Source organism: Sus scrofa, chromosome 14 (assembly GCF_054392235.1).
Source record: "Sus scrofa isolate SSC_HxYL_T2T_F1_AM1 chromosome 14, Sscrofa_HxYL_maternal_Yorkshire_Landrace_v2.0, whole genome shotgun sequence".
Taxonomy (NCBI): domain Eukaryota; kingdom Metazoa; phylum Chordata; class Mammalia; order Artiodactyla; family Suidae; genus Sus; species Sus scrofa.
Window position 1 is genome coordinate 34,180,312 of NC_139396.1, and position 15,289 is coordinate 34,195,600.

At 39.4% G+C, this 15,289-nt stretch overlaps 1 protein-coding gene across 7 annotated transcripts in view; it reads right to left on the minus strand.

Moving 5' to 3' along the window:
- The window catches only part of KIF13B (kinesin family member 13B), a 201,901-nt gene that overhangs the window by 99,864 nt on the left and 86,748 nt on the right, over positions 1 to 15,289 (minus strand). For all 7 annotated transcript variants that reach the window (XR_014828434.1, XM_084997781.1, XM_084997778.1 and 4 more), the window contains 3 exons: positions 10,138 to 10,350; positions 8,764 to 8,874; positions 5,090 to 5,224 (listed from right to left, as the gene is read on the minus strand). Coding sequence is in view for 6 of the 7 variants with exons in the window: in XM_084997781.1 (XP_084853907.1) it covers positions 5,090 to 5,224; positions 8,764 to 8,874; positions 10,138 to 10,350 (459 nt within the window). In the remaining variant the exon portion in view is untranslated. The remainder of the gene's footprint in view (positions 1 to 5,089; positions 5,225 to 8,763; positions 8,875 to 10,137; positions 10,351 to 15,289) is intronic.

Below are 15,289 nucleotides of genomic sequence, written 5' to 3' on the forward strand. Positions count from 1 at the left end.
TCATGTGGCTCTTCTGAGACTTTCCCTTTGATCAACTAAGTCCTAAAAAAGAGAGAGAAGGAGGGAAGAGGAGGTGGGGGAAGGAGATGAGCGGCTTTTCCCACTCTGCAAGCAGGGAGAGGAGCATATTAGTAACAGCCTGCGAGGTCACTCAGCTTTTCCAGTATTCTCAGACAATTTCTGGAGGAAAAGTTAAGTTAGGCAATAAGCAGACAAGTATCTATTGCTCTTTACACATCTAGATAATCAATAATCTTTGATTATTGTGATGTAAAGAAATCACCCTGGCCTAACAGATCCTGGACTCTGAAGACAGCCTTTCAGGAATGAAAGTGAGGAAGGAAGGAAAGGAATCTTTCTGTCTCTTACCAATTCGAATATTACTCGAGAGGAGCCAAACTGCTGCCAACCAAGAACAGCCACACCTTTTTTATTCACCCTGAGTCACTTAGAGCCTGGCCCACAGCTCCATCAACACTGGATGGCTGTAGCCCTGCCATTGTGACCACCCCTACCAGTGACTAATGCAGGCAGGCAGTTACCTTCAATGGGAGTTATGCTTCCGGTAGGATCGCATGCTTTGAAGGTGCTGGGTAATCACAGGTACAAATCTTGATCCAGTGAGTGTGTGTGTATATTACCCTGAAATCCTTCAGAATCACCCCTGCTTCCCCAGCCATCCATAGGTGACTTATGAAAAGACTCAAAATTGCACAAACAAAATAGCTCTCCTGAAAGATTTGGTAGATAATCCAAAGGCATGATTGGAATTATCGTACTATGATCCTATTTCTGTAATTTTAAAATATGTATCAGTATAAATCTACCTATCTATCTATACACACATATAGGAATAGATCCAGTGGATATAGATAAAAATGTTAAATATTAACTGTGGCTGTTGGAAATTTGGGCACTAATCCACCCTTTTATTTCTAATGTTTTGGGGCAGGTTTTATTTTTTGGGTTTTTTGTTTTTGTTGTCTTTTTAGGGCTGTACCTGCAGCATAGGCATATGGAAATTCCCAGGCTAGGAGTCTAATCGGAGCTGCAGCTGCTGGCCTACATCACAGCAACACAGGATCCAAGCCTCATCTGTGACCTATACCACAGCTCACAGCAATGCCGGATTTTAACCTACTGAGTGAGACCAGGGATTGAACCCAAGTCCTCATGGATAATAGTCAGGTTTGTTACTGCTGGGCCAGAACAGGAACTCCCACTCTAATGTGTTCTCACAAGACCTGAAGGGCGGAAAAAAAATGTTTTTAAGGTGTGGAAAGCAGTTCTTCCCTCTAGAAGCTTGGCTTATGTTGGTATAAATCCCCAAGTCCCTCAAAAAAAAGCCTAAAAAGAGAACTACCATATGACCCAGCAATTCTACTCCTGAGTATATATCTGAAAAAGACAAAATCACTAATTTTAAAAGGTACATGCACCCCAATGTTCACAGCAGCATTATTTACAATAGCCAAGGCAAGGAAGTAACCTAAATGTCCATCAACTGATGAATGGATAAAGAAGATATAGTACATATACACAATGGAATACAACTCAGCCAGAAAGAAGAGCCACATTTTGCCACTTGCAGCAACAGAGGTGAACTTGGAGGGTATTATGCTAAGTTAAATAAGTCGAACAAAGACAAATACTGTATATCACTTATATGTGGAATCTAAAAAATACTACAAACTAATGGATATAACAAAAAAGAAGCAGACTCACAGATATAAAGAACAGACTAGTGGATATGGACTGGGAAGTAGAGGAAGGCAATATAGTATTGGAGAAGTGGGAAATACAAACCACGGAGTTTAAGTAGGCTTAAGGATGTACTGTATAACATGGGGAAGAGAGCCAACACTTTGTAGTAACTGTAAATGGAGTGTAACCTTTAAAACTTTTATAGGAGTTCCCACTGTGGCACAGGTGGTTAATGATCCAGCCAAGTCTCTGGTATTGCTGGTTTGATCCCTAGCCTGGCACAGTGGGTTAAGGATCAGGCATTGCCATAGCTACGGTGGCCAGAGATGCTGCTCAGGTTCAATCCCTGGCCCAGGAAATTTCATGTGCTTCAGGTGCTTCTGAAAGAAAAAAAAAATTAAAAATATTGTATAAAAATTGGAAAATAATAAAATCATTAAAAATAAATAAACACATTTCCAAGTCTACCTCAGGACTGCAGGCAGGCTTTGCCTTGCACAAGAGTGCAACATTGTAAAAATAACTTAGCAAAAGGATCTTCATAATCAATGGGGAAAACTGCAATAATTCTGTGCCCAGGACATGTGGAAATTCTCAGGCCAGGGGTTGAACCCACATAATGGCAGCAACCCAAGCTGCTTCAGTGAAAATGCTGGATCCTTAACCCACTGCGCCATGAGAGAACTACCCTGTGACATTTAAATATGTCTGCAAAACCATGAAGAATTCTTTGTTATAATGTATAGGGAAATGAAAAAGTAGTAAAACTAGTATTTTTGAGTACACTGTCATTTAGAACATTAAAAACCTGAAATTAAAAGTATTTTATTTCTTTACTAAAAGGTAATCAAAAATAGTTTGAACAGCGCTTGCCTCCTTCTTCTCAACTTGTAACTCACAACATGGAGTGAGCGTAACTTCCATGACTTGGTGAATTGCCACACTCCTTTCTAAGCATCTACGTTTTATCCTTTGTGCTTCCAACATTGCTAAGTATCTTCAAGAGCTCCTTTCATGCAGAGTGTTCCCTGGTGTCACTGCCTTCCAGACACCTTCATCCTTCACATCACAACCACTTCCGTGATTTACTCCAATCAGTTCTCCTTCACAACTTCCTTTGGCTGCACATCTAGAGCTCTAATGAATGGCAGCAATGTCAGCATTATCTACCAAACTGTTTTCAATGGAATTTGTGTATGTTGTAACTGTGCGAGGCAAAAGCTGCCTGTGCATGCAAATTAGATGCAAAATTACCTTGTGAGTTACATTCTACATACGGTTTGGCCACTATACCTGCTTCTGCCAGTTCTAGACCGAACAAATAAATTGAGGATTCTATTCTAGTAGAGAACCATTTAACCTGAAACTAGAAAGAATGTCAGAGGTAATTTACAGGTAATTTAATCCAGTGCCCTCATTTTGTAGACGGGGTGCTGAAAGTCACTCAATGTTATGAAGTCATCTGCCCAGCATCTAAACTGACTTGAGAATCTGAAGGCAAAGAAATGAAAAACGCTCAGTCTCTAAATTCCTCCATCCCACATCACGGTATCAACTTACTGAAGCAAAAGCTGTTCTTGGACTGTGACCATCCCTTTGAATGTGCTTTGTCATGAATATGTTTTTGTCATGGGTCCAGCCTGGGCAATGAAGAAATCAACACTGCCTCAAACTCTGCCAAAACAAGGCTGACCACATAGTCTGAAACAGAATCCCAACACCTCCACACAAGATGACCAGAAATATTTTGACTGCTCTCCAGAAGTCTTTAAATAGTTCCTTTGTGTAATTTTTTAGTTAAGGAACAGATATGAATCAGGTCTTTTTCTTGTTGGGTGTATGTGTGTGTGTGTTCCAGTTCAAACTTCATCACATCAGAAAGAAAGAGAATTCACAGATTCAAAAATTAAAAGGGCAGAATATTTAAGTTCTATCTCATACTGCGTCTCTCCTGGAGCATATGAATATCTACAGCTGAAATTCTAACACAAAATGCTGCCAACATTGTTTAGAGGCACTGCAGGTGATGTACTAATACATCTTTTTCTCCCCCCAAAGGAAGAGGATAATATAATAAGGTATCAGAGAATGAAATGAGAAAAATGGTATGTAGGGTATTTTATATGTGTATAGTGCTTCTGTTTATAAAGTGCTTCTATACATCCAATCCCATTTAATCTTCCAGGAACCCTGTGAAGTAGCCAAACAGAGAAAACTTCCATTTATAGAGGAAGAACCTACTGGACCAGAAACCCAGGGCATCTCCCTCCTAGCCCAGCGTTGCTCTCACTGCACATAAGGCCTGAGGGTGCACAAACGAGTATTTGTATCAAAGACACAGTTTCACTCAGCACAATATAATGTGGTATAACACTTATGAACAAAGGGCCTTATCAAAATACCACGAAGCAATTACCCCAGATATTTCTAATAAAAACTTGGAAACCAGCCAATGCATCATGAATCCTCAGTCTCTAGAAATGAAATGACACAATTCTCTAATTTTAAAGCTGCTTCCATCTGTACCAGCTTGTCTTTTCACTTCCCTAGTCACTAACTTAGTTAAACCCACACAGATAGTTCCTGTATTATGAGGGAGAAAATTTTTTCCTAATATTAACCACATGTCAGAGTCATATAGTCCATTATAAAATTCGTATGCTCTGGGCTTGGCAAAGGCAACTGGGAAAACTCTGTATTATTTATGTACATGTCTCAGGATTCATGCTCATTCTAAAGTTGTCTCTGTCTTCCTGATATGTCCCACAACCTATAGATTTCAATGTATATGAGTATCCATATATACAGTGTATGTAGGTTTCAAGGTATATTTGGTTTTCTCTGCTCCCTACTCTGACCCTCTCAGTCTCTAAGTGACCTACTTTCTTTTTTTATAAGTTGATATTACAAAATTTCCTAAGAGTTACTGGAAAAACAAACTTCAAAACAAGTGGTCCTCAGAACATAACTTTCTTTAAACATTTCCTCTTGTAAGCAAAGAGACAACTCACAAAAAGAGTGTGGTTCATAGACATCACCAAAACTTTAGTCTACCAATGAAGCATTTAATTTAAAAGTCATTCTTTAAGCTTGAAAGTGATCTACTTAACTTTGGTTGAATCACATTAAATGATAGAGGCTAAGCTACTTCATTTGTTAGAAATAATATCAGAATATCATTTTTTATATTTACAAGGTTGAATGACATCACTCGAAGACTAAAAAGAGAAAGTGATCCCAGAAACTCAAGATTTTTACACATGCCAGCTAATAACCTGCTAACTCGCTATTTATGAATATGCAGGGTTCTCCAAGTTTTAAAAATACACCATGAAAAACAGTTCTATTTCGTGGCAGGAAACAGTAGGAAGGCCTATTACTTCACCTTTAAGTAGTAAACCAGAAGTTCATTCAGAGCAGGATCAGCATTCAGATTAACGAGAAAACATTTATCATCCCCAACTTTAATTCCGGAAGATTGCAGCGATATTCCCAGACTCTCCAGCTGTTTCTGTCGCTCCTGTAAATGTATTAGAGAAGTATTAATTCTGTAGCTACTGAGGCAGCATAATATAAGAAATCTTATATTAGAGTAATTATTAAATAACTTTATAACTCAAATACATTATCTTAGGACATGGCATTATATAGATTACTGCATTTGTTCTTTCTAAACTACATAATGTCTTATTAATTAAAACCTTTTTTAATTTCAAAAATAAAGCCATTTGGAGTTCCCACCATGGCTCAGTGGTTAATGAACCTGACTAGCATCCATGAGGACACCGGTTCGATCCCTGGCCTCGCTCAGTGAGTTAAGGATCTGGCGTTGCCATGATCCGTGGTGTACGTCACAGACGCGGCTCAGATCCCGCCGCATAGGCTGGAGGCTACAGCTCTGATTTGACCCCTAGCCTGGGACCTTCCACATGCCGCAGGTGAGGCCCTAAAAAGATAAACAAAACAAAAAATAGCAACCAAGTGTGTACTAATGAGTTCTTAATTTTCTTTTTTTTTTTTTTTCTTTTTTGTCTTTTCTAGGGCTGCACTCGGGACATATGGAAGTTTCCAGGCTAGGGGTCTAATCAGAGCTGGAGCCACTGGCCTACACCACAGCCACAGCAACTCGGGATCCGAGCCTTGTCTGCGAACTACACCACAGCTCATGACAACGCCAGATCCTTAACCCACTAAGCGGGGCCAGGGATCGAACCCACAATCTCATAGTTCCTAGTCGGATTCATTAACCACTGAGCCACAAGAGGAACACTGAGTTCTCAATTTTCATTCATGAATATATCTAACATCCTGAATTTATCTTTCCCATTTAATTCTCTGTATATGAGCAAATATAAGCATGTTTACTATAAGCATGATCTTTCTAAAAAGCCAAGTATTCAATAAATTCCACTGCTTGATATCCTCAGTGAGTCCCAAGCTGAGATAAAGGCCAAACTCCCTCAACAAAACCCACAGGGCCCTTCAATCTGGCCATTTACCCTCCATGGTCACGTCTTGTCACCCTGCTCTCAAAAGACTGTAAGCAGCTAAGGGAACATCTTCCAGACTCCTGAAGTGTCAAGAATGTTCCCTCTAGCTGAAGGGGTTTTACACCCACTCCTTCAGCAGGTGCCTGTTCTCATACTTGGTAATTGTTTACTTGACCATTTCTCTGTGCGGCATGGACCCCACCTATCCACTGTGTATTCCTAGCACCTAACACAGTACATAAGCACTCAAATTGTCAGTGTGGTAAATTTATTAAAAGTCGGCACAGAGGACACAGAGAGCCTGGCTGACTTGGATCAGATGCCCCCATCCCCAAATGATGTGAAAAGTTCTTCAAAAAATAAATCCATTTAACTTAGTTCAATGATATATTCCCCCAAGTAATTTGACCAAGTACCATTTTTTTTCTCCAAGAGATTTATTAACAGTGTGTGGCTATGCTGCCAGAAATACATTTTAGGAAATGCTAGTCCGTACTGCAAAAGAAGTCAATGACCAATAGCCCAGTGAGAGGAAAACAAAGTTCTGTAGCACTAAGGCCTAAGAGCTTGGAAAATAAGGTGCTGAATTAGGTGTTGGATAAGACTGGGGGTGGGGGAGTCCCTGAGAAAGGGAGAAGGCAGTTAGGTAAAGAAAGATGCTACAGATAGCATCTTTCTAGCACTGCACTCTCACACCTACCCTGCTCTGTATTAGAGCAAAACACCCCAAGTACAAGAGCACTTCCAAGTTAATGTTCATCTTTCGGAGTAGCTCAAAAATGCTCAAACTAGTCCCAAATTGAATAATTATTAGAATAACCCTAATTTATGAAAACCAGAAAGTATGTAATGAGAAGTAAAGCTAACACACAGGTGTATTCTCTTCTGTGTAAGTTGAAGGATATGCTTTAAAATAACCAAGTGCTGGGATACAGATAAAGCAAGACTGGTCATATGCTGATCTTTAATGCAATCAGGTGATGGGCATATGTGGCTAGATTATACTCTTATTTTTATCTGTTTTGAAAAAGATGGTAATAAAAAATGTTTAAAAATCAAATTCTCAGAGTTCCTGTCATGGCGCAGAGGAAACAAATCCGACAAGGAACCATGAGGTTTCGGGTCTGATCCCTGGCCTCACTCAGTGGGTTAAGGATCCAGCATTGCTGTGAGCTGTGGTGTGTGTCACAGACGCAACTTGGATCTGGCATTGCTGTGGCTCAGGCATAGGCCGGCAGCTGTAGCTCCGATTGGACCCCTAGCCTGGAAACCTCCATATGCCGCAGGTGTGGCCCTAAAAAGACAAAAGACCAAAACAAACAAAAAAATCAAATTATAGTCTGCACTAACATAAACCTAACATCCACTTTATGTTACATTATAGCATTACTGTCCTACGACACCTGATATATCAACTGGGTGTGGACAGCACATTTAAAGATGGGATCTACTAGGTAACAAAAGAAGTAGAAAGTTCTATGTATTCTATTCATTAATCCAAGAACAGATGAAAACACTAGGGATTTTTAACTTTAGGAAAAAAAGGGGAAGAGGGAGAGGTGACTTTAACTCTTTGGGTAATAATAGTCCCTATCTTGCAGGGCTGTTGGGAGGATTAAATAAATACTGTATTTAAAAGTGCTGAGCATAGGGCTCAAAATGTAAATATATCAGTATGTATCAGTTATCATTAGTTACTGCCTACAGGTGGAAAACTTATTTTCTTAGCTTTGGAAGAACAAACCTAAGGCCAATGAGCAGAAATCAAAGAATGAAAGATTTTAGAGCTACTGGAATTCCCTGGTGGCTCATCAGGTTAAGGATCCAGGTTGTCACTGTGATTTCTAGCCTGGGAACTTCCGAGTGCCACAGATGTGGCCAAAAAAACCAAAACAGAACAAAAAATAAATAAAATAAAGAGCTACTATCAGAGTTGTCCAATTATTAAAGACTGCTCAACAGGGTATTGAGCTGAACATTGCCATAAATATTTATAAAACAGAGGCTGAATAACCATCTAACAGGAAAGTCATAGAATAAACCTTTCACTAAGTAGATAACTGAACATTTTAGGATTTTCTCTAAATGTTTATGTTCCCACTCCAAGATTTCGCAATTCTACCTATAATAAGTGGCCTAAAAATGAGAGATGGTCACCTCAGATTTAGGTATTTCATATACTTTTACTGAGCTATCATATGGAAGCAAGAAGCTCATAGCCTAAATATCTTCTACTACTAATTTTGCAGTTGGGTAAGTTCCTTAGGTCTGCAAAGCACTTAAGAGAAACGAGTGTTAAGAGCCAGAGGCTACAAAGTAATTATTTCATTTAAAAGTTTTATGACCCTAAAAAAAATTTCTTACATAATGAACAATTAATTGTAATTATGTCTTCTTTATCCTACAGTTTAACTCTGTAAAGTACAGACTCATGGATTCAGATCTTATATAATGGTGCTACGTTTACCATCTTCAAAACTAATAATCAGAAAAGAACCACAAACACGATCAGAGCTGTGCTGCGCCAACTACCACGAGGTTCCTCTCTCCTGAGGCAGGAAGCACGAACCTGGGCAATCTCCTCGGTTTTCCTTAACTTCTCCTCCCAGGTCACAGTCATTTCCTGGATTAGCTTCTCTGACTCTTCCAGCCGGTCCTTCAGCTCTGGAGATTTCATTGCCTATAAGCAAAATGTTTATTTCATTAAATGTCTACGCAACGCCCTGAGAAAAGAATCAGCTAAACCCAGGAGGACAAGAGGAATAGCCTGGCCCCCTCAGCCACAGCTTGCTGAGGCCCCTGACTGCCCGAGACATAAGGACCATTGTCGACTTCAGCATCCAGACTGTATGGGTCCCCTAGTCTCACCCAGTCATCTCATGGGCTTGAAAGGTAGATGTGACTTTTCCTTTTTCTCTAACCTGTTGCTACTATGAGAACTAATTACATTTATGGAGATAAAAAGTTCAAGCTATAAGCTCACATGCCTATTGATTCTACTCTTTACTGATGGCTGTGGATATTTACCCAAGTATACACAGACTAAATTTGCACATGTTGCAAACTGGATGGGGTGCTACTGACACCAGGAAGAAAGAACCAAAATTTCAAAGAAATCTTGATAAACTATAAAATTATTCCTGTTATGATTCAACAGGGAAAAATACAATCAAGATAACTGCTTATACTTTGTAATTTACTGATTTACTACCCGAAAATGGTCATGAGAAAGAAGAGGGCTTACTATGGTCCCAAGCCCAGGAAAGAGTCTCAGAGTGCTGGGAACTCGTAGGAACAGAAACGCTAATTAAAGTAGCATCGTATTCCACTTTTGATTAAAGAGTAAGTATTTGATTTGCGGTTAGAATTGTGTAGGTTTGAAATTCAGTAATAGAACATAAACATCATACATTATAAAATGTACAAAGGACAGTGAAAACAGAGCACTGTAATTAACCTAGAACATGGAAAAACCAGATTATTATGGTGTATAAGAATGCCTTAAGATTTCTATTCTGACTTCAACCCACGAACATATGATACAACAAAAATCTGTTTGAGCCCTCTTCCCATTGGTCTGTGCCTACTTGCCACCATTTGCTGCACTAATATGAAGTTGTACCTATTTTGTTTCAAGTGTCTCTCTCTCTCCCTTCTACTATATGTCTTCTCTTGCCTGCTGCCTATACTGTGGAAAGAAACATTTCCTCAATTCCCTTTATTTTTTCCTCCTATTCAATACCTTTACACCTATAAAAACTAACTAAATTTCAGCCATGACAATTTATTTGTCTTCCTTTATTACTCACCTCAAGTTTCTCTTCCTATAGGAAATTCAAAAATTATAACTGGAGTACTTACGGCGCTGGGAGGAGAAAATTGAAGTTCTAGCTTTGCTAGACTTTTCTAGACCCATACAGTGTTGCTCAGCTGTGCCTTATACCTCTGCTTTGGTCAGTTGCTCACGGAGCTTTTCTACTTCCTCCCGAAGCTCCCGGATAATTCGTGCATTGGGATCTTCATTCACCACAGCATGGTTCACGATGTTCTTGGCACGATCCGCATACCTCAGGGTTGAAAGGGTTTCGTCATAGTTGTCAGCTGCTGGACTCACAGTAGCCACCATGGCTGTCTTGCTGTTACCCCCAAGACTGTCCTAAAGGAGAAAAGAAATTGACTAGCATTTTACAGTTGGGCTAAGGCATCATATAGGAAAGCTGGAAGTCAGAAATGACGAGATAATCCCCCAAGGTCAAATACATGTTTCAGGACAAAGCCAGAATTAAATACAGATATACTGACATCAAGAACCATGCGCTTTCTTCTCCGGCAAGCTACTTTGTTTGCTAGGGGGCGCTTTGGTTTTTGCGAAAGAACAGGGAAATACAATGAAGCCCACATTAATTTTAGTTTAATAAAAATTAATTCTAGTCAATTTGTCCCCTTTTAATGGGCAACATGATAGTATAAGACAGCCCATAATAAAAAAGGATGATTTCTTAAATGCCTACAAAATCTCCCTTGGAAAAACTGAACAACCGTAATACTATTTGGTCAAAGAGTGAATACCTGCAATCCAGTCCATAACACCATGTACTTGGAGGTTTCTGTAAAGCCTAAATAATGGCTCAGAAAAGTGGTGCTGTTACAAGCTATCAAGCACCTTGTAAATTTTTTAAAACATAAGGTACAATTACAGTCTTAAAAAACAAAAGAAACATTGAAGGTACTTCATTTTATTTCCTCTGACAGCTCTTCAGAAACTACTAAAACAGGCTTCAAGTTCTACACAACCACTTCTAGAGTTCAGACAAGGGGCTGAAAAAAGACATTCATCTCCATTATACAAAACCACTAAATGGGCTTCAGGATGGGATCCAACAAATTTTCAAAAATGGCTTTCCCTTGAGAACATTAAAAATAACAAGATAAAACTCAGAATTACAAAACGGGACTTGGGAAATCAAGTCTATGCCACACCATTTCACCACACAAAGGCTGTATGAAATCCAGCCATGGCAGGTGGCCCCAGGGATCCGATCCTCCTGGAATTCATACCCCTATGTCTTCCCTTCCCTTGACTGTGGGCAGGACTTGCTGATCTGCCTCTAAGTAAGAGAATACAGACATGATGGCATGCCACGTGTGAAATTCGATTACAGAAGAATGGCTTTTGTTGTGGGTGTTCACTCTGACGCTGAGCGGAACCACTGCCATGAGGTGAGGCAGTCTTGGGAAGAGACCACAGGAGTGAGTTTGGACACACATCTACTAAAGCCTGCCAACCAGCATTTAGGGGTGCATATCCAACCCCCACAGCCTGGCCAAGGCTAGAGCCATGAGAGACCCACTTAGGACCACTTAGGCCACACCCAGAATCCTGATTCAGAGAAACTATGAGATAACAAATGATGGCTGTTCCCAGCTGTTAAATTTTTGGGTCCACCTGTTATACAGCTATAGATAACTACTAATACATCATCCTATGATGAGACCTACCCTGAAGAATAGATTCAATTAGCCCCTTTCAGTAGTAGAATAGCAGTGAATTGTAGGTTCACAATATTAGACAGATCACCCAAACAGGTCAGTAATGAGGCATTCATTAGATCACAAGAAAGCCAACTCTATCTTTGGGCAACATTAACCAATACAAAATTCTTACTTTTGAAGCTATGAAGTTTTTCCAGTATCAGTATATCTAAAATTTATTTGATTATCTGTGATTTATACAACTTTTGTGCATATACTATTTAGTCCCTAGTCTCTTTGAACTGGATTATTAGAATCCCCATTTGACCAATGAAAGACCAGAGGTGTGTTCTAACTAAGGAGGTTAAATACCCTGCCTAAAGATCCAGAATTAGTAAATTAAAAACATTCTAGCCTGAGATTCTACTCTCCAGTCCAATATGATTTCCACTCCCCCAAAGCTACCCATACTAGCATGGTAACAAAATAACACCTGGCAACACAGAGAGAGTTCAGACCTGACACCTTTCCAAATTGTTTTGTCCTCATGCCAGAAACAAGATAAGTCCCTGGATATTACTAACAGTTCAATGTAATACAAACGATATATCCACTTAATCATCCATTACCAAAAATTTGGTTTTCCACAGAAAATACAGCTAAGATAGTTATATATTTGAAGGAAATACTCTTCAATGCATGAAAAAGGAAGGGAGTATAAGTAATCTGGGCTTTTAAGAAGCAAAGGTGATTTCTGCAAAGCCTGGATGATTGCCTGCTTCACTCCGCTTCTAGACACTGATTTCACATTGCCGGTGCTCAGCTTTGGCAACTTCCAGAAAAATGTCAGGAAGAATCCCATGCATGCTAATGAAATTCAAATGTTATATACCAAGATCACAGGAATTACATTTCAGATTGGAATTCAGTTCACTAGCGACACCATGGTGCAGCACCGCCCTTCCAGAATCACGGCATTCTCCTAGCCCACACGAACAGCAAATGTTATTGGGTAAAAGGCGATTTGTAACAATAACTACCAAAGGAGAAAAGTATGCATATTGTGCTTCAATTTGTGCTGAGAAAAGGAAACTTGGCAAACAACAATACTTGATATTTTAAAAAGCCCTTGTGCATGAGCAACAATATGCTTATATTCAAAAATGGCCTCATGCCATTAGCAAAAAGGAAACAGCAAGAAAAGAACTGGCACTCATTCAAGGAGAAAATATAATGCTTCTTGTTTACGCTTTAATTGTTTAATTAGGCAAATCAGATGAGCCTTGTTTCTAACACGGCAACTGCAAATTAAATGGGCACAAGAATGAAACTTAATTTCCGAAGTCAGAATTTTTAAAGCTGAAAGAACTCTTTGAAGTTACCTAATCAAATTATTTCATTTTACAGAGAAGAAGATGAGACCCAGGAAGACTGACAGAACTTAACAAAGGTCATAATGCTAGTTCAGAGCAGAGTTGAAATTATTCATTCATTCATCTCTTCATAGAGTTTACCATCTAGAGGACAATGCTGGTGGGCAAATACTGTATGATAAGAACTAAAGCAGGGATAAAGACACAATGGTCTGGGAAAACAGAAAAAAAAAAAAACAAAACAAAACAGAAAGCCTAGTCTTGAAAGTTTAGGAAAGACTCCCAGAGAAAGTAACATCTGACACCTAAAGATGAAAAGGCATCACCCACGTAAAGGGGATGGAGGTGGGAAGTAGGAAGAGGGATTGAAGAAAGCCGTAAGAAAGTTCCTAGCAGAGTCAAAAGCCAAGTCCTAGAAGTAAGAGTACTCATTGCTCAGCTAGCACTGATAATGTCAAGAAGCAAAGATTGAACAATGACAAGTATGGAGGGGCCTGGTAAACCACAAGTCTTTAAAGAATTTGGACTATATCGTAAGGGCCTCTGGAGAGTTACTGAAGAGATTTATGTTTAAGAAGAGCATTAGTTTAGATAGACAGCAACCTAACTCTCAAGTATGGAATGGAAAGCTCAAGAAAGATGTTTCGATCACCCAGGCAACAGAAGAAGCCTTCATTATTCATTAGGTAAGTGGAAGTAAGAAGGCAAAAAAGTAGATGAACTCAAAAGATGTTCATTATCTGAGCATTCATTACCAGAAATTATTTAATGTTAAGAGACTTATATTCAGAAAGTTATAGAGAGAAGCAAAAATCACCTTAATATGAAATAGTTCTCCAATGACCAAATGCATCACCCTCCCTGAGAGAAGAGCACTTCTGTCTATCTCCCACCAAATCACCAAGTGTGATGAGTTTCTCTGACTTGAGATGTTGGAACATCAAATGCACAATATAATAATAATGCAAAAAACAAAACTTTACAAAGAAAGTGCAAATCTTATAAAGGGTGAGCAGTTTTATGAATTTAATAAAAGTTATACTATAATAGTACCAATTCAAACAAGAATCAGGGAGAGTTAAACTAATTAAGAATGAAAGAAGGAAAAATCAACAAGGACATAAAAGGCACTTCAAAGGAGAATTATTTGCCTATCAATGGATCCCAAGAGGCTTTGGGAAAAACTGTTTAAACCATGCAATATGTTTTACAAAAATGCCCCTACTTATAATCTTGCTACAAAAGTAAAACATGGTAAAGAAGGTCACGTAGTGTTTCACAGAAAATATGACAAAAATCAAGGAAAACTATTATTTTTTTAGGATAAGAATTAACACAGAGAAGTTACAATTAGAGCCCAATTTTATTAAACAGAAGAGATAACCTGAGCTTTTTAACAATTGTTTAGTTTTATTCTTCAAGTTCAAGTATATTCAACAGTTTCTATCATTATTTGGTAAAAGCAAAGTGCCTCTATTTCTTTTCTTTCTTTCTTTCTTTTTTTTTTTTTTTTTTTCCTTTTTAGGGCTGTACCTGCAACATATGGAAGTTCCTGGGCTAGGGCTCAAGTTGGAGCTGTGGCCACTGGCCACTGGCCACAGCCACAGCACGTCAGATCCGAGCAACCAATTGAGACCTATGCAACCAACGCCACAGCTTTCAGCAAGGCTGGATTCTTAAAAGGCCAGGGATCAAACCCACAGCCTCACAGAGACTACGTCACATTCTTAATCCACTGAGCCACAATAGGGACTGTGGTGCTTCTATTTCTGATGAAAAGAAACCTTTGGTAAGAAGAACACAGCTAAGCACAAGAAGATGGACAGTAAAGCCAGCTCTGGATTCAAATTTTGGTTCTAGCACTTGCTGTTTGTTCTGTGTTCACAGACGCATCTGTAATACGGCAACACCACCATCTGCCCTCCAATGAGGAAGGTGATAAAGCCCATGAAGCAATCTGCATGGTACCTGATGTTCCTAAACCAACTTCTCCTGGCCTCCAGCCTACTCGATAGTCACTCAATAGCTAACCGAGGCCATTTTAACTCTGTCAATTAACTTCACAAAAGATATTTCTTGGAGTTCCTGTCATGACGCATCAGAAATTAATCCGACTAGGAACCATGAGGTTGCAGGTTCGATCCCTGGCCTTGTTCATTGTGTCAAGGATCCGGTGTTGCCATGGGCTGTGATGTAGGTCACAGACATGGCTCGGATCTGGAATGGCTGTGGCTGTGGTGCAGGCCGGCA